At 41.2% G+C, this 19,564-nt stretch overlaps 1 protein-coding gene across 2 annotated transcripts; it reads left to right on the top strand.

The window, feature by feature from the left end:
* The first annotated feature begins 215 nt into the window (after positions 1-215).
* Positions 216-15,434, top strand: ern2 (endoplasmic reticulum to nucleus signaling 2). 2 transcript variants are annotated; one of them, XM_084370393.1, is made up of 24 exons: positions 216-565; positions 1,196-1,313; positions 1,948-1,981; positions 2,323-2,395; positions 2,505-2,577; positions 2,844-2,966; positions 3,072-3,173; positions 4,569-4,628; positions 4,753-4,969; positions 6,292-6,370; positions 6,592-6,742; positions 6,862-7,004; positions 7,230-7,418; positions 9,129-9,282; positions 9,543-9,647; positions 9,745-9,832; positions 10,530-10,719; positions 10,834-10,930; positions 11,060-11,259; positions 11,881-12,028; positions 12,405-12,532; positions 12,667-12,790; positions 12,919-12,986; positions 13,094-15,434. In XM_084370393.1, exons 1-24 carry the CDS (start codon positions 476-478, stop codon positions 13,274-13,276), a joined length of 2,937 nt encoding a protein of 978 aa, XP_084226519.1. In that variant the 5' UTR covers positions 216-475; the 3' UTR covers positions 13,277-15,434. The 2 variants fall into 2 exon arrangements, with proteins under 2 accessions (XP_084226519.1, XP_084226518.1); XM_084370392.1 differs by having other exon boundaries at positions 217-565; positions 9,742-9,832.
* Positions 15,435-19,564: the final 4,130 nt, after the last annotated feature.

The following is a 19,564-nucleotide window of genomic DNA, read 5'->3' as shown; positions in this document are numbered from 1 at the left end:
GAACAATAAACAAAGCCAGCCTCCACCACTTTCTATTGCACAAAACGCCGCTCTTGTTGCGTACACAACTGTCCTGCTGTCTGTTTCCACGTGTTCCAGCCGTTTCCACAGCCCCGCCCCCTTCTGTACCGCACCTCTCCCGCCCATTGGCCGAGCCTCCCGTCACTCGGCGCGGGGAGAGCGTAGAAACCCCGCCCACCTCTCGGCTTTTGACAGTTTGCCCCTGACGTCACCGGTTCCGTCCCAACACGGAAATATGGAATAGCGACAAAACGGCTGCGCTGCTGTTACTATGGATGTAAAGCGGGGCTGCTAGCTTACAATTTCGCCGTGTTTGTTGACTCCTCCCTCGGCTTTCGCGATGTCAAACGACCGTTTGCTCACTTTCTGACAGATGGACGCCCGCGCTGGAAATGGAGAGAGAGTTCGACCTCTGTTGTTAGTTCAATAGCTGTCAGTTAGTTTGTTCGGAGCCATGACAAAAAGCTCTCCGGGGGTCATGGGGCCTCTCGGACGCCTGTTGCTGTCTCTCCTCCTGCTGTCCTGGGAAGGCAAACTATTTCAGGTAAACTTGGTAACGTCAAACTGTGCGGTACCGTGTCTGTTGTTGTTGGTAATACTGCTTGTGTCTTGCTATTTATGCGCAGCTGAGACCGCAACTGGCATCCCACCGCGCTTCTGTGGCTATTTCAGGCTCTACTAAAGTTGCCAGGATATGAGAGGACGTTTGATCCAAATTGCCTGTAGAAAGTTAATACTATCTCCATGTGTGTGTGTGTGTGTGTGTGTGTGTGCGTGTGGATGTGTGTGAGCGTCTCAGCCCACTTCTTGACTCAGTGTGTGCTTGTACCACACAGTGCAGGTCAGCTCTGATGCCACCCCTTTGTGGGTAAATAAGGGAGTGGTGAACACACAGTAAAGGGTAAAGAGTGTCGGGAGGGGGGATAAGGATATCCTGGTTAATGAGGAACAAAGCAGTCTGCCACTATTACAGCAGAAAGTTAAACTGCAGGACTGGATTGTCAACTCTTGGCAGACTTGACACACCCACTCACGCAAACACACACATATGTTTTAGTCAAGCTGTGCTGAAAGATTTTGTGACATGGTGGCTTAACTCCCTGTCAGACAGCTGGCCTGAAGTGTTTCTCTCCCTCTCTCCCTCTCTCCCTCTCTCTTCCTGGCGACCTATCAGGTTGGAGGGGTCAGATCAGTCACACTCCCAGAATCCCTCCTGTTCGTCTCAACGCTGGATGGCAGCCTGCATGCTGTCTCCAAACAGACAGGCGACATCAAGTGGACCCTCAGAGAAGGTTCATGCACAGAAATATCAACAGCGTTTCCTGATTCTTCTTTCTAGGGATAGACTGATATTTGACTGATGTTCAGCACTTTTCCAATTATCTGCTTCTACTGCTTACTACTTTGGCTCTGATGCACCATCCTTTCTCTGCCTGTAGTCACCACTCTGTGACTCTATAGACTTATTTCTGTAGGCTAACCCGGAAATTAGCATCGCCCTGGTTCCCTCGTCAAAAAGCCTTCGGGAATTTTCAATTGGATTTTGCAATATCGCTGAGAGTAGGCTCTGTGGCAAACACAAGCTTGTGATACTTACACATTTTGTTCAGCAAGATAATCTTCACAGATCACCACTTTTGTGTTTTTTGATGCGTAAATTAACTACAAACTTTACACGGAATGATATAATAATAATAATAATGATGATAAATCACTCCAATATCATTTTCTGTACTGTGTTCTTTAAAATCAAAAAGTTTTCATATCGGTCGATATCAACAAAATATACACAGATACAGATATATATGTGGTGCCAATAACAGCCGATAACATCGGTTCCAAGTATCGTTTATCATTCTGAAAAAAACAAACATATTGGCTGATTTTTATACATTTCTCATTAAATTGTCCTTTGATTTCTTTCAGACCCCATTATCCAAGTACCTGTCTACCTCACAGAGTGAGTAACAAACGTACACAACACATAAACATTAGCGTAACAAACAGGACTGAGTGTTTTTGGTGATGTGTTTGTGGCACTGTATCGAAAACGTATGTACCAAAAGTTGGCAAATTTGTAGTCTTGTTTACTTGTTCATGGATCAGATAGTTCCTAGTTTAAATCAAAATATTGCCAATTTTACATTATTTTGTCAAGTATAAGCCCTTGTACAGCTTCTTTTGTTTTTTTAGAAAAACATATTTATTAAGACAGAGTAAGGTTTTGGTAAAGAAGGAACAGCAGATACTCGACCCCAAACACACCTCGTGCAATCAATGGACTGAATGTTGTTTTTGCAGGCCCAGTTTTCTCCCGGATCCAAACGATGGCAGTTTGTATATCCTGGGCGGCAAGCACAAGGAGGGCCTGATGGTAAAGAAGGCAGAGTGTGTGTGTGTGTGTATGTGTGTGTGTGTTCGTCAGGTTTTGTGTGTCAGTTTTCACTTGATGACAACTTGATGTTGTTTGGATTAATCTGCAGAAACTGCCGTTCACCATCCCAGACCTGGTTCAGTCAGCTCCCTGCAGGAGCTCTGATGGTATTCTCTATACAGGTGAGACCACAATGTGTGTGTGTGTGTGTGTGTGTGTGCGTGTGTGTGTGTGTGTGTGTGTGTGTGTGTGTGTGTGAGTGAGAGAGAGAGAGATGCAGAAAAATATTGGACCTACTTTATAATCCTGTATGAGACAGACAGTTGGCAGACATACGATGATACACGAGACAAGTCCTCTAAATATTTGACCTACTTCAATGCTGTTTGCTAACTGGCGTCTGTTCGCATGTGTGCGTGTCTGTGTGTGTGCATATGTACACATGAAGGTAAAAAGCAGGATGTGTGGTTCGTAGTGGATCCCGAGACGGGTGAAAAACAAACCAGTTTGACCACCTCCTCCTCTGAGTCCATCTGCCCCAACACTCCTCTGCTCTACATTGGTCGCACAGGTATGTCTCACAGGTGCAGACACACACACACAAACACACATGAATAAGGTAGTATGATGCATCTTGGCTAACTGTTTATGAGCTTTGCACCTGTTTGTTTTCCAGAATACATGGTTACTATGTTTGATACTAATAGACGGGAGCTGCGGTGGAATGCTACGTACAATGATTACTCTGCTCCGCCTTACGATGAGAAACAAGACTACAGTACGTCTGCCACACACACACTCACACATCTCTGGCCTGCACACATTTAATTACGCAGACTGATATTGACAGGTGAATTACCCGGATTGCATTAATGTAAATATGAATTGATGACAGCCTTGCAGAAGCTGCTTTGTGATGTGTCAGAGCATTAAGAAACTGATTAAAAAAACATGTCTAACGCTAACCTGAGCCTGAACAGGTCCATGTGAGGAGAAATGCTACTGCATGGAATGATAAAATAGACTATTGTAGGTTTTCATTTCATTAAATCTAACATTTCAGTCAATGCAAAATTGTATTATTTATCTCTTTTTGGCCAATTACTATTTTCAAGGTCAGGATCACCCTTAATGTTTATCTGTTTATCTTTCATAACAGTTGTTTTCAGTTCTTCTTGTTCGTTGGCAGAATATCTCATAAACCCGTTCACAGAATCCAGTAAAATAAACAAAACAAAAACAAAACAAGGTCATTCATATTTTGGGACAGATGAAATTTTCAAGGGATTTCTTAACTTTGTGAGAACATTTTCCCTACTACTTATGAAGTGCTGTACTTACACGGGAACGTTGCTGATTTTCAACCAGATTTGTATCACTACAATGTTGGTGGTATATGCAAATGACACAAATCAGATCTGGCAGATTTTAGTGTTGTTGAATTAACTACAGATTGTTGTTCCGCATTTTTGTATGCCTGCAACCATGGACACAAAGATTACCGAGACTCTGTGACTACACTGCCTATTTCTCGCCTAAAACTGAATCATAAACATTCAAGTGTAAGTGTTGTTAAGATGTAAATACAATTGTTGCCTGTTTCAAAACAAACTTCAAGCCAGAACCAAGCACCTCCCAACTCGCAGTACATCCCCAATTGGCTCTTTATTAGTTGATTGTGGTGCAGTGCATTCTGGTTGTTGTAGGGTTTCTACCTTTTGAGCGCAAGGGAAAAGCACAGCCCTTTTCTCTCTTATCTCTTGTCATGTAGCACCAATTTCAAAAATATTTGTGTCTTCCTGCTGCACGGACAGCTTAGTTTTATGCAAGGCCATCTTTTCAGCAGTGCAATACTTCTTTGACCCGGAAGAAACTGAAATCTGCCCTAACTATTTGTGGGTGTGTATTCTGCATGTTTTGTTTGAGATGTAAATTTAGAATAATAACCTACAAATTTTGTAGTGCAACCTTATAGAAAGTATGTGTTATCTGAGTGCTTTTTAGGTTATATATATTCAAAACAACCAGAGAAAGTGTGTCACCATTTAACAACAAAATGAACAAGGACGTCTGATGAATCTCGAAAGATTGAGTGAACTCTCAGGACACAGCTTAAAGGTTTCATATTCCAACTTCCATCAAAACTGACATGTACTACCTGTTGTACTTCCAGAGATGGCCCATCTTGTGTCGAGTGGTGATGGTCTTGTTGTGACAGTTGACAGAGAGTCAGGTAGGGAGAGGTGTGTGGTTTTCACTATATGAATATTAATACCTAAAAACGTTTACTGTATGTGTTCCTTCATTTCCATCTCTACCCCATAGTAAGGCTGCACTTGTTTGTTTTTGTCTTACAGGTGACGTCTTGTGGAGTCAGAACTATGGCTCACCCGTTGTAGGTGTCTACCTGTACTCTGGTGACTCACTAAGACACGCCCCCCACCTGTCCCTCGCCATTGAAACGCTACGTTTCCTCACCTTCTCCTCTGCCAACGACCAGGCAGAGACGCATTCTACATTGAAGTGGAGCTATCAGTTTGTGAAGGAGCAGGCCAGCCAAAAAACACAACTTGTGTAAGAGAAAGTTTACGTGTACACACAGCAATTTCTTAAAGTGATAATTAGAAGGCTCTACACAAACCTTGGCTAACATCTATTTTAAATTGCTTGTACAACCAGAGGCATTGTTCGAGTCGCTTCAACTTTAATTGAGTGATAATGGAATAAGAGGTGTCCTGACATACAAATTTAACAGACAAGGCAGAACAAGAGCTGCTGAGTCTGTGATTCTCAATCCGGATACCTAGGGGTTATATTAGCACACGCACTTATTCACTTTCTACAGGCACAAGATAAGCTGTGTTAAAAATATCACCCATTTAAAAAAAAACTAAAAACTTGAGTGTTCATCCCCCGGTGAGCTCAACTCCACTGCAAGTTGGCTGATAAGGCAGCTTTAAGCACTACTATTTAAGTTTAATATACAGTACCCGTACAGTGGATTTTAAAGGATAAGTTCATCCAAAATTGAAGTAGTTGAATTAGTCATTATCTACTCACCCCAATGCCAATGGAAATGTGAAGTGAAGTTTTGTAGTCCACAAGTCTTTTCTGGAGCTTCATCACAAAATAGCATTGCAGCATTCTCCTAAACAACTGAAGTAGACAAATGAAAAAAAACATAAAATGGCTCCATACAACTTCAACTCCAGCAAAACCAAGTCTCCAGAAGCCCTGAGATCCCAAATCGATTTAAAAAGATGTTATTACACCCTTTTTTAAGCTGAAATGTTCATTGTAGCTGCTAAGCTAAAAGAGTTAGCGTACACCCCGGTTGAAGTGGGTTGACTGCACATAGAGGAAGGAGGTATTGTCTTTTCAAATCAGTTTGATCTCAGGCTTCTGGAGACTTGGATTATGCACGGATAAGTGACATGAAGCCATTTTCTGTTTTGTTATTTTTTTTAATGTTTTACACAAGTCCTCATCTACTTCAGTTGTTTAGGAGAATGCTGTAACGCTGTTTTGCTGAGAAGCTCCAGAAATGATTTGTGGACTACAAAATGTATCCAACTTCACATCGGCTTCGGGGTAAGTAGATAATGACTAAAATTTCATCGGTGGGTGAACTTATCCGTTAAACTGTTGGCATGTTTGAAGTGTCTGCCTGCCATTGAATCAGAAACATGAATTTTTGTGGCAGTAGTGTAATGAAAACTGGCTTAAATGTCCCTGTAAACAAAAACTTGATTCAAAAATATTCTGGATTTTTTTCTTCATTAATTGCTATATTGTGGAAATCCCCAAATCGAATCACTAATTTCTTGTTCTGAGCGCGATAAATTCCTTTTTTTAACATCAGTTTTTCATATTAATTGAACTTTTTTGTCTTCAAGACCCACACTCTATGTAGGAAAATTGGACTCTCACCTCTATGCCTCCACCTCCCTTGTCCACCTCGGAGTCTCGTTAGTGGTGAGTTGTATAATCTATTTTATCATATAAATACATCCACACACCCAATTTCCTTAAGCCAAGTCATGCATGTGGGGATTCTCTTTTCTGCTCTATCAGACCACAAATAGCTATTAAAGTATGCCACACCTGGTGTATCTGGCAGTAAGGAATTAATAATGATCGTGGCGATAACGAGATAGCTGTCATGTGACTGGTTGTGCTTCTTGTTGCCATGACAGCCTCGGGGACTGACCCTGGCTAGAATTGAGGGTCCGCTGACGACTGAAGTGACGGAGAGAGAGCGAGGGGCGTGTGAGATTACACCATCCACTGATGTGCGATATCCACCAGGTAGCACAAACAGCCAGAAAAACCACTGGCTACTGATAGGTAAACACACACAGAACTCTTACACAGAGATCATTTGTGTAATATGTATTGCAATACAATATTATACCTATATAATATTATATTAATTAAGGTATAATCTGTGTGTTTGTGTGGTTCAGGTCATCACGAGCTGCCTCCAGTAGCTCACACCACCATGCTGAGAGAATTCCCACACAACCTGCAGCGTTCTGGTGAGGCAGTCATCCCTCCTCGGCCACCTGCCTCCCCCGTCTCCCGTGACCCCTATGACCACCGGCGCTATGTGAGTCACAGGTCCAAACCTCTCTGTTCGAGTCGGAGAATCACAGAAATTATATCAGACAATGATCCTCTTCTATCAGGCTATCACCGTCCATTAAAACCTACTTAGAGCTTTCCCAGAGACACTGCTTTACTGAGAACTATTATGAAAACACAGATAAAAACAATCTTAATGAAACCTCATTATATTTCCATTGTTTCTTATCTCTGTTATTGTGTCCTTCAGTTCCAGACAGATGATGATAGCCAGAGCGGCACTAATACTAACAGAGGAGGGGTTGGTGGGAAGACATCAGGACAGACTGAGAAAGCGGCCGCTGTGCTTCCTGTCTATATGACTCAGGACCGTCTCACTCTGGCTGTTCTGACGCTGCTGCTGGGAGGATGGTTGGCCTTGGCGCTCACGTACCCCATTGTGAGTATGTCTCCATGTCTATCTGTTGTTAAGATAAAGTATTTAAGGTTTTAATCTCAAAGATATAAACACATTGTGGGAACTATATGCCTCTGTGGGAGCCTCCGTTATCTACTTTTATTTCCATTAATAGGTTCTGTCATGTACCAGACTCTTCTTCATTAACCCCTAAGCAATATGTAGAAATATTTCAAATGTGTGGAGCAAGCAATAGATATGCTGCAATGCACCAGTAAAGACAGCGTAAAAGAAGACTGACAGCTAGTAAACAAGAATGTAAAAAACGCTGGATTAAAAAAAGGAAATGCATTCAGCTTTAATTTGTTAGACCAGCGGGGTGTACTATGAAGTGAGTTGAGTCAGTCAGCGAGATACGTTCTGCTTGTAATTGGCTAAAAGGCGCCTTTCACTCATCAACTTCTTTGGAAATAGCATCACTCCATACATAATCAATAGTCATGAGCGATGCACTCTGAGCTGAGGGAATATATTATATATGCAAACTTGTTGAGGTGTAATGTTACGTTAATTAATGCCAAACAAACCCGTGCAATTACAGGAGCGCTGACTCTATGTATCACATTGCATTTTGTGATGCAGAAAATGTGAGCGTTCTCCTCCCCTCTGCTATCTGGGTTTTACTGTTTGCAAAATCTCCCTCAATTTACATGCTATCAATGGCAAGTTACCCTAACCCTAATCTGTTCGCCAGTGATTTAATGCCCGGACTCACCTCCCCATCTGCAAAACAAGTTAAAGCAGACACTATTTTGCAGGGTCACTGTTCCTGCATTCTGGGTTTAGTGCTGCCTCAGACCATTGTAATTGGTGTAAAGGAGTACAAACAAGCTAAAGTGTTTTTTTTTCCCTGAACCAGAATGAGAATTGGTTCAGCGAGACCTTTCTTTGTTGCTGACACAGCGCTGTGGGAGACTAGACCTGAAGGGTACACAATGTGTTTTGGTGTTTATCACGTAATATAAACATTGTATTTGTTTGTATGTAAGAAAACTCCACAGGGCACCTTCCTCAAGTTGTTCCTCAAAAAAGCTGTAATGAAAATACAACGTCTAGAGTAGAGACAAGAAATTTTAATGAAGTTATTTGTTATTTAAAAAAAATACCAAAAAATATTCTGTACAAACTGATATTATAACATTTCCGCCATTGGTAGCCTATGGGGTTGGACTTTGTTGGGCCAGTTGTTGAATAGCAGTAGCAACATGTGAAGTTGGTGTTTACTTTATCCGTTCTATGGTTCACATCCTGAACAGGACAAAGAGTCATCATGGTGGGTAAATAACAATCACATGATCGATATTTATATATTTATAGGGAGACTGATCCCCACAGACTCAATGATCTAATTACAATTTGGAGCATCTGCATGCATACATTTGCATATAATAAGAGGTTCAAATGTATTTGTAGAGCAAAATAAAAATATCGATTCAGTGTGATTTTCAGAGTGATGAAGTAATGCTTTGTTACAAACATACAGACGTATGAAGACAACGTCAGCTGAGAAATATTTTCGAACATATTTTCCAAACAGTTGTTGCTCTGTTTTTATTGATGGTGTTGCCAATGAGGGTTTAATCATCTTCTAGTCTTTCTCGAGAAAATCCTTATTTACTCACCCTCTTGCATATTCTCAATACTGCTTCATCTACTAACCGCATTTAGTTTGATCTGTGTGTTTGTCTCCAGCGTGCAGCCCACCACCTGAAAGCACAAAGGCAGCTGGAGGAGGCTTTTGAGTCTCGTCTTCAGCGTATGCAAACAAACATGCAGACAAATGTGCAGACAGTGACCTCAATATCTTCAGAAACAACCCTCTCTACTGACACAAACCTCTCCAGTGGTAAGTACCTTATAAATCCAGTTCTCTGTTATGCTGTATTTTAACGACCTCGGGGCTACGTTCAGTGATTAAGCATTTATCTTTGCATTGCATTTTTTTTTAAAGGAAATTAAGCATTATTAAAATGCATGAAGAAGTGTTGAAGCAGCAATTTTTCTCAAAGCCTAGAAATCTTGAATATATTATTTATTCCTTGATTAAGTTGGATACAGTAAAACTTGCAAGAGACATACTGTATTTCTTCACTTTTCTATATCCAGACTCTCAGCCAGCATCTCCTGACCCTCCACCCAGTCCTCACTCTCACAGCAGCAGCACCTCAGAGGTCGACACAAATGGCACCGCAGGGCTCAAACCCACAGCAGGTAACACACCAAACTGTGTGTTCAGACATTATTCTCTTCTGTCCTGCACCAATAAAATGAGATTGAATTATTGCTCCTTCACTCTTCCCTTCAGAAGGACACAGTGAGGAGGTGCAGGTAGGGAAAATCTCCTTCACTTCATCTGAGGTGCTCGGACACGGCTCAGCGGGAACTTTTGTCTTCAGGTACAGTATTTGTACCGGCCTTAATCAAGAGACCATATAAGTAAAACTGCATGTTTTAGGCTTCATTTTACATTTCTGTCCTTTTCTGCATTTGGACGATTTGGAATAGACTAGAATAATTTTATGAATTAGAATATTAAATAAATAAAACATCTCTTGAGACCAGTCTACATTTCTAATTAAGTACATCAAAAAAGTCTGTTGAATGTGAATAGGATGCAACATTTATCATTTGCGAGTAGTCCCTGAATGCACCATGTGGAGCGCATTCTGTCAACAGAAGCAGCAGACAAAACTTGAGTATTAGAGACAAAAAGGTCCAGTTTGGGGGCAATTTGCCTTTTAATATTTTGATTATAGGAAAAACCGCAGGTGTTACTAATAACATTAATTATGTCTCTGCTATCTAAGTGTCAGTGAGCCAGCACGGGCAATACCTGGACCCTGAAACTGAACAAGCTAAATTGAATTCAGGCATAATTTATTATTTACTACTGTGACAAAACTCTGTGGCTGTAGCGAATAGCTGCACTGGCTACAGGTTGAAAATCAAACTTGACTTAAATGACCACATCATACAAAACTGGCTTAAAAAAACAGCAAATGTTCTTTACTATGTGTGTTTACCAACAAACCACAGAAGTTCTTCTTCTCACTGTGCACGATATGTTACGTGGCTCTGCGTTTGTGACTTTAGGGGTCAGTTTGATGGACGCAACGTAGCAGTGAAGCGAATCCTGCCGGAGTGTTTTGAGGTAGCAGAACGTGAGGTGCAGCTCCTCCGAGCTTCTGACACGCACCCGAACGTCATCCGATACTTCTGCACAGAAAGAGACCGCCTCTTCACTTACATCGCCATCGAGCTGTGTGCTGCGACCCTGCAACAGGTCAGTACTGTGAAGCCTCGTTAGATGACCTGTAATGTTGTTATCAAGCAGTTTGTTATTAGCGTCCCATCCTTGGACGAGCCAAACTAACATGTTTTTCTGTATTCTCTGCAGTATGTAGAGGATCCGTCTTGCTTTCCTGAGCTGAATCCTATAAGTCTGCTGGAACAGACGATGTGTGGCCTCTCACACCTCCACTCGCTCAATATAGGTATGAGGCTGTTCAGCACTGCTAAACAGTGAATGCTAAAAAAAATACAAATCTTCCCTCCTCCTCTTTCCCCTCCACCCATCTTTCTGAAAAAATGTCTTCTTCACTTCCCATCATCTCTTCATTTAGTCCATCGTGACCTGAAGCCTAGAAACATCCTCCTGTCTGGTCCCAGTGCGCTGGGTCGGGTCCGAGCTCTCATCTCTGACTTTGGACTCTGTAAGAAGATCCCAGACGGTCGCACCAGCTTTTCTTTACGGTCGGGGATACCAGGAACTGAAGGGTGGATAGCTCCAGAAGTACTGCGGGATACTCCTTGCAACAAACCGGTAAGATGCTCACACATTTTATTGTTCAAGAATTGTCTTTCTTTGAACATTCAGCCATCTTCTTTTAGTTGAAATAGCAAAAGTGAGAGAAAATGAATTCTAGTTTTTGATGATAAAACTGTTTTTATGCCGCTAAAAGGTCTTTGATGCTGTTTTTAAGTCCAAGTGGAGCGCACAATGGCCAATAGAAGAATGATTACTTGTTTTAAACCTCTATACATTTTGTTTTTGATCAAGAATATACATTTTTCTGCCCAAAAAATACACATCCACCTTATTCCTCGCCCCATTCCTCGTGCAAATTATAGGCTCGACTTCCAGCACATCCAGTCACTTGACAGGGACCAGCATTTTCCATGGAAACAGGACATTAATCACATCGGTACAGCGTATCATTCAATCATTAAGATCTAGGTTAGCAACTTTAACAAGTAAATACTACGAACACTATTATTAGTGCTTAGCCCGCTCAGCTAACGCTTCTGTAGCCTTGAACGTGTTATTATGATACTGATGAACCCTTAAACGATCTCCGGTAACCCCCCTAATGACCTCCCTAGGAAACTCTTTGTTGTACAGTATGCATTTCTGAATACTTTGTTCCTCTTCCTCTCTCTGCAGACAGCAGCGGTGGACGTGTTCTCAGCAGGCTGTGTGTTCTACTTCGTGGTCAGCAGGGGGCAGCACCCATTCGGTGATACATTGAGACGACAGGTCAACATCCTGTCAGGAGAATATTCCCTCTGCCATTTTATGGAGGATATACACGGTGAGAGCAGTCTTTGCGCGTACTTCTTTTCCCAGCTCGGTTCACGCCTGAGGTCGAATCCTTATCTTTGTGGCCCACAATACTTAATTGTGTTCACTCAACCACCTCCCTTTCCTGCATTAAATGATCCGGTCTGTAACCACCATGAGCAACAATCCAACTTCCATGGAAATACACTCAGTGCTCAAGGGATTTTCCTGCAATAACTCGACCCTCTTACTTAGAACTGTTTCTCAAGATGAGTCCCTCAAATAATCACAGTTTCTTTCTGGTTTACATGTAATGTTCACACATTGCTATAGTTGCGAAATGGCAGCTGCTGATGGCACAAACAGTATAATACATGAGACCTAAAACTAATTCTCCCTCAAATCAGATGACGTCATAGCACGGGACCTGATTGAGCAAATGATCAACACTGAGCCCGAGTCCCGCCCCTCCACCGCCTGTGTGCTCAAGCATCCATTCTTCTGGAGCCCCGAGAAGCAGCTGCTCTTCTTCCAGGTGGGTTAAAACAGTTCTCTGTGGTCATTTGATCGTAGATACGCAAAGGAACAGCTGTCTCTCTTGTTACGCTATAGCATCATGTTGTCCGTAGACTCCAGAAACAGGTTTTTGTGATGCGTTTCTGTACGTAGGATGTGAGTGACCGCATAGAGAAGGAACCGGCTGACAGTCCCATTGTGGTACGACTGGAGACTGCAGGAAGAGCTGTGGTTCGAACCAACTGGAGGATGCATATCTCTGTGCCCCTACAGATAGGTACACACACACACACACACACACACACAGACACACATATAGCATCGAATAACTGCACTGTGTACACTTGTGCAGTACTTGTACAAAGCCATCAATTGTGTGTAATCCATCTCTTGTCTACATTTCAGACTTGAGGCGGTTCAGGACATATAAAGGAAACTCAGTCCGAGATCTGCTGAGAGCCATGAGGAATAAGGTCAGTGTGCATACTTACACTTACATTTATGCTTTTCATACACATAGACGTACTTTGACATGTCAGTACGTTTTTGACCTTTTGCATGTTCACGTTTCATGTTACAGAAGCATCACTACCATGAGCTGCCACCGGATGTACAGGAGACTCTTGGCGAGCTGCCCGAAGGCTTCGTCAGCTACTTCACCTCACGTTTTCCACGGTTACTGATGCACACACACGCTGCTCTGCACATCTGCAGCCACGAGAGACTGTTTCAACCCTACTATCTGCCCCCGATTGCCAAATAGCATTGGCATGACTCTGCACCCTCTGTTCTGTTCAGAGACACACACACATACATTGGTGTACTTTTTTGTGAGCTTAAGAAATCCCTGACGGCACCCCACTATTGCCCCTGTGAAGCCCATCCTGTTTTTTGGGGGAAGATACAGTGCTGTGAAAAAGTTTTTACATGCCTTGACTTGTTTTACGGATTTATTTTTCTGCAGCTGTAGATCAAGAATTGATTTAAAAATGAAATCAGAAGAGGCCACTCGGCGCTCTGTGGATCAGGTGGGCCGGATCATAAATATTCATATTTTTGTTATTGGTGAATTGGTGTTGGTGAAATAGTATATCATTATTGAGGAAAACTACATTACCTGCAGCGAACCCCAAACAACAGAAACAATAAGTGCATTTCCTCCCTTCATTTGCACACCAGGCACAGCAGCTTAACTAATCTCCCGACACACCGACAGGAACGTTCAGGATCTAATGTCGGTTAATGTTCAGATTCATACAGTGAAACTGTTTGAAGTAAAGCAGCTATCGTCCTGATAAACCCTGAAAAAACATTTCTTATAAGTTTAGGAAAAAAGGATAACTCTGTTTCCTCTAGGGAGTTTCCTCTGTCTTAATACAGCTTTTAATTTTGCTGCCAACCTGTAGAGCTGATGGCTCCAAAGGCTGGTCACCTTTACTATATTAATAAAGGATAAAGGTTTTTAAACCATATTTTTTAAAGTGTAATTCCAACAGAATATACTTAATGAAAAGTTCAATAGTTTAGTGATGTGTTTCAAGACATTCAAAACATTGAATGAGAAGACATGAAGAACATAGTTGGAGGAAAAGCTTTTTGATAACGTAAAACAACAAAAAAGCCAGTTTGGTTTGTTTTATTTGAGGCAGCGCAACCAAGAGCAACTATTTTCTATTTTCTTTAAGTTTAATTACATTTAGCTTTGTTAGGAAAAAAAAAGGCAAAACTGTTCCATAATAACTTAAAATACCTCAAAACAAATGACTTGTTCCTTGGCCCCATTCCACCAAATTTAAATATGTTTACATTTTCCAGATATCCTATAAACAGACCAACATAACCTCTTTTTTGGATTATTTTGTGACCATTTTTGCCTTTACTGGATCACTAATAGCTTAAAGAAAAACAGGAAACAAGAGGGGATTCATAGGTCGACATAGTTCTTCAACATTTTTGTTTGAAAAATATATATGACCTTAAAGTAACAGCAAAATGTCACTTGTTGTATGAAGATATACATTTGAGATAGACTTAAAAAACAACAAAAAAAACTGTGCTCGATAGATCACACTCCGATTGTCGCAACAACTTTTGTAATAGTACTTTATAACGTTATAGCAAATGTAAATTGAACCATACTAGATTTTAGGGGGTCAAATATTTTCAAATGGGAGGTGATGTTCACCGAGTAACAGCTCTTGAGTCCAGATTATACGGCACAACAAACAGTATACGAGGTGAGAAGACTTTGTCACAGCACTGTATGTAACGTAGACACTGGAGAACAGATTCCATAAGAAATTAAAGTTCAGTGTTACAAGGTTACATGTTATGAAAGAAATGTCCGTTATGCACACAACCTGTTACTTACTTGCTGTGCTTCTCTCAGCTTCTCTGTAGAAAAAAGACTCCACATATTTACTTTGCTATCTGTTTATTTGTATTTGATTTGTGTGCGTGTGTGTGTGTGTGTGTGTGTACAGCTTTACTGAATGTAGCTGCACTGACTAAAGAAGGTACTGAGCCTTGGTTTTCACTGAAGTCAGTACACGGAGGATAATAGTCAAATATCACTGCCACTGTCACAATGCGCTGTGAAAATCGGACTTATCACCAACGTGTTCAGGCAGCAACTGCAATGCCCTTCTTTTTATTTATAGACATATTTTGTTTACTAATTTTTAACAGAAATCCTGTATATTTCACCACTCCTGAATGTTTGCATCGCTTGGAGCTTTTTCTAGCCTCAGAAAATGCCACTAAATGCTCTCAGAGCCTTGTGACATCTCGCCCTGTAACTGCTGGATGAAGCTTTGTTTATTGGTTTGCATTAGAATGAATGATGACGAATCAAACTTTTGTACTTTTTTTGAATGAGTTAATTAAATCGATGCTTTGGGCGTGCCAAAGAATGAAGTCAATCGAGACTTGTCATCAGTTTTTTAAATTAAAAAGGCAACATCAAAACTCATGAATGCTGTAAGTATCGTCTATTACCTAGTTCGGTTCTGCAGCGTTCAGATTAACTTTTTCTTTCAAGACATAAAACATCTCCACTGTCTCTTCTCACTAAAACACCCACCATCAACACTATCAATTCAAATGTCAGTGTGAGGTCCGTCTCCACCTGAATCCATTCATTAAACGATCAATTCAACACAATCACATCATCTACAGCCACACTGACAAAAACGTATTTAATATCTTGTACATTTATTGACAACGGGGTTGCTCGGAGGTTTTATTTTGACAAGGCTGTTCGTCTCCTCGAGGGATAACATCTCCGTCCACCTCAGTTTGTTTCATCACTGAGAAAACGGGGAAAAAAACTAAACCCAGAACACAAAATGATATTGTAACTCCGGCCTTGTTATGAGCAAGTTGCTCTTGGCTTGACTAGAATTTCTCATTCATCGATTAATGGTGCAGTTTGGGACATTGGAAGAAATGTTAATAATATTCTTAAAAACATTTTCTTGTTCATGTATAATCACCTGAAACTAACCCTTCTTTCCAGTGCTCCCTGGACCATCGTTGGGAAGTTGTTCACGTGAATTTTCACAGTTGTGAACTCATTTTTCTGATTTACTCAACAACATCATTACTAGATGCCACACGCTGAACCTTAAACTTATTTTTCAGTGATCAGCGGTAACCATAAGGTATAAAACAATTAGCTAAGCAAAGAATAAAAGTCTTAATTACAGAAATGTGTCGTATAATTTGAGTGTAATTGTAAAGTCAGAGGAAAACTTTGTGCTGTTAGTGTTGATAGTCTAAGAATAACAACTGTGTGTGTAATTTACAGAGTAAATGATGCATCGGTAATGATGCATTAATTAAGCTACGTGGGAGCTGACATTTGAAATCTCATCTGTTTTTTCTGCACCATAAAACACCAGCTTTAACACAAGTCTCCAGGTTTAAAGCTAAATATCTACAAACAGACAAACCTCTGAAGTCTTTCTGAGTGTACTTTCCTTCCGACAGCACAGATTTCAAACACTGTAACCGCAGGTATTATTCACGCTTTCACCCAAAACCTACGTATTCATGTTGTACAATAGCGATCCTGTTCAGGATCAGGCTGTTGAGTGAGACTTATTCATGGTGACAGGTCACACGTTCACTGACAGGAACAGGATGTCAGATTTATGTTTGAATGTGAGTGCAGCCATGCTGAGCCGTGCTGTAACTGCCTCACACAAAATCTGACTTAAAGTGAACAATCTGCACGAGTGTTTTCTTCCAGGGAACTCGTCAAAGAATAGATTTTGTCGCCAGGACGACTTGAATTCATACAAAACTACAGAAATCTCTTTTTTTTCTTACCAGAAGTCCCTCAGAAAATGGTGATTTTATTTCACTCTCTACAGATTTTGTGTTCCCCTCATGCCTCTACTAATTAAAGGGACAGTTCACCCCAAAACCACAATTTATATTACCACTTACCTGAAGTGCTTTTTGTTTATCTAGATAGTTTTGGTGTGAGTTGCTGAGTTTTGGAGATGTCTGCTCTCTCTCAGATATAATGGAGCTACTCTTGAAAAACTCAACAGCAATGTCCCTTTACAAGATAATCCGCTGACTTTGTTGTGAGCAGTTTCATTTAAGAGTTATTTTCTTTCTACCAAACACCAGCAAATTGTGACACCGTGCAGAAGGAAGCATGCATCTACTCATGGACGATAGGCTATCTAACTAGCTAAGCTCGGGAAGACGCCATTAATGTTTACATCCCCCGCTGTCAAGAGTACGAGCCTCTCGCCGTGAAGAAAAGTAGTTTGAGTTTTTGGGGTGAAAAGACCCTTTAATTTTTGTTCATCTAAAGAAAAAGAAAGAGTATTTTATTTTGTGTGAATGAAATGTGCCAATATTACTCCCGATGATCGAAGAATTTTAAAGCTCAGCACTTGTCAAAGTCTAAATTACTCACCTACAAGGTAGAAGATGAGAGTAGATTAAAATGCTGCATTACTCCTTTTATACCATGAGAGGGAGACATCTACCTCCCGTGTCTCTCTCTTACTCTTCAAAACTTCCTTTCTTGTAAAGAGTGAGAGACTGGAGAGTGAGACAGGGAAACAGAAGGTGTAATCGATTTATACATTATTTCCACATGCTGAATTTAACTGTAAGAAGTTTTAAAATGTGTGGTTCTGTCTATCAACATCCATCCATGTATAGGTGTTTATTAGTTGAGCTCGTTTCCCATGATTAATCTGCCCCCAGGCCTTGATCCAAAAGAGAAACAACGTCCTGCAGAGCAGATAAGACTCCAGGCTTCACCCAGTTAAATCCACTGTCAGTGTGAACTGAAACAGAAGGGGTCTAACGACGTGACGCCCTGGGGTCCAGTGATGTGTCACGGCCAGATCATCAGCTAATGAGCCACTAGTTGTTTATCTTTCACTGTGTGAGTCAGTCGTTTGGTGTGTGTGTGTGTGTGTGTGTGGCGGAGGCAGGAACCGATGGAGTACTTGGCTCATCATTAAATATCAGAGTTCAGCTGAGGGTCCAATCAAAACAGCCGTAGGGAAACATCGCGTAACCAGAGTCATGAGACCAAATTCACTCACGCACATGCAGTCGTATACACACTCACACGCGCTCACACACGCTCACACACAGCTATACAGTCAAGCACGTGTGGTGGGCACTCAGTCAGTGGACTTGTAGCAGTCCAATTGTTTGACTTGCTGTTTTCCTTTGTTTGGGCTGATGTTCTGTCATGACAGAGCACCTGTGCACAGGTGGGGAGACCGGCTCCTGATCTGAGGAGTGGAAGCAGCTCGGGGTATCTCCCTCCCAGCCAGTCAGGGGGTGACGACACCCTGTTTGAAAGGCTTAAGAGAGGTGGGCCATGGCACACCGGTGGCTCTCACCCTAGCCCATGCTGAATCACTCCCGAATTACCAAGAACCTCATTCCCCCTTAGATCGTCAGCCAGAACTCTGGTCTATTTGGGCCCTATTTTGTTTCTGGGCTGCCCACATCTTTAGTGAGGAAACTTTGTTATTTTGGGAACCCTTTAAAACCCAGGCCCCTTCACACCCTCGGTTTACTTTTTTTATTTCCCTGGGGCCTGTAGAAGAGGCATTTATTTATTATATCCAAAAAAGGCATTTGTTTATTTATGGGTTTATTGTCCTAGTAGTGGACATTGGGCATTCCCCTAGCTGTGTTTCTTGTTTATATTTTTATGTAGGTTGGGCTGGCCTGCAGGCAGTTTACAGCCAGTGCCGCCACAGACTTCTGAAATTTCAAAAAACAGCACTAGCCATCAGTAAATGCGATCTATAACTTATTAAACCTCACATTAGAAATAATTGTCTTTATTTAAGTGTGAGCCGGCTGACTAAGCAACCCACTGAGGCTAGCATGATAGTGAGGCGTCGCTTAAAGGGACAGTTCATCCTAAAATTAAGAAATACATATTTTGCATCTTACCTGCAGGCTAGTGCCGTTTGTCCATCCAAAGTTTTGCCGAGTTTTGGAGATATTTGCCGTAAAAGATGTCTGCCTTCTCTCAAATATAATACACAATATGTACAGTTAATGACTCAGTTGCGTTTGTACAACTAAAGGAAAAAAAGAAGCTAATTTTACGTTGCGCGTTGCCATTTGTTTTTCTTAAGGAATTAATAAAGCTAATTTCAGTTAAATGTAATAATGTGTAAAAACTTCAGGAACAAGTATTTTCTCGATTAATCGATAAGTTATTTAACTTTGATATTCAGTTTACTGTCATGTACACGTACGAAGCTGGAATCAGAGAGTTTCTTAATACTCAAATGGATTAATCGATTAATTACATAGTTGGCGATTAATTTAACAGTTGACAACTAACTGATTAATATTGCATCTGAGTCACTGAAGCACACTAAATCAAACTATCCTCACTGATGTTTTGGTTATGTCTAAAGCACTTAGTAAAACTCAATTTAACACTAATACACACACACATAAAGGCAACACATTACACACACACACACACACTTGAGGACAAAATGTCCTGCGCCTCTCTGCCTCTGTAAACGAAGGCTTCCTT

Source organism: Pagrus pagrus (assembly GCF_965226575.1).
Source record: "Pagrus pagrus genome assembly, chromosome: 2".
Classification (NCBI taxonomy): domain Eukaryota; kingdom Metazoa; phylum Chordata; class Actinopteri; order Spariformes; family Sparidae; genus Pagrus; species Pagrus pagrus.
The sequence above is the reverse complement of the archived record's forward strand: the minus strand, read 5'-3'. Positions and strand labels throughout refer to the sequence as shown.

Bases quoted from the DNA above. Each gene is read 5' to 3' on its own strand.
- ern2 (XM_084370392.1), top strand. From the start codon at position 476: ATGACAAAAAGCTCTCCGGGGGTCATGGGGCCTCTCGGACGCCTGTTG. The intron at 4,970-6,291 runs GTAAGAGAAAGT...TTTGTCTTCAAG, and splicing joins AGCCAAAAAACACAACTTGT to ACCCACACTCTATGTAGGAA. The intron at 11,260-11,880 runs GTAAGATGCTCA...CTCTCTCTGCAG, and splicing joins ATACTCCTTGCAACAAACCG to ACAGCAGCGGTGGACGTGTT.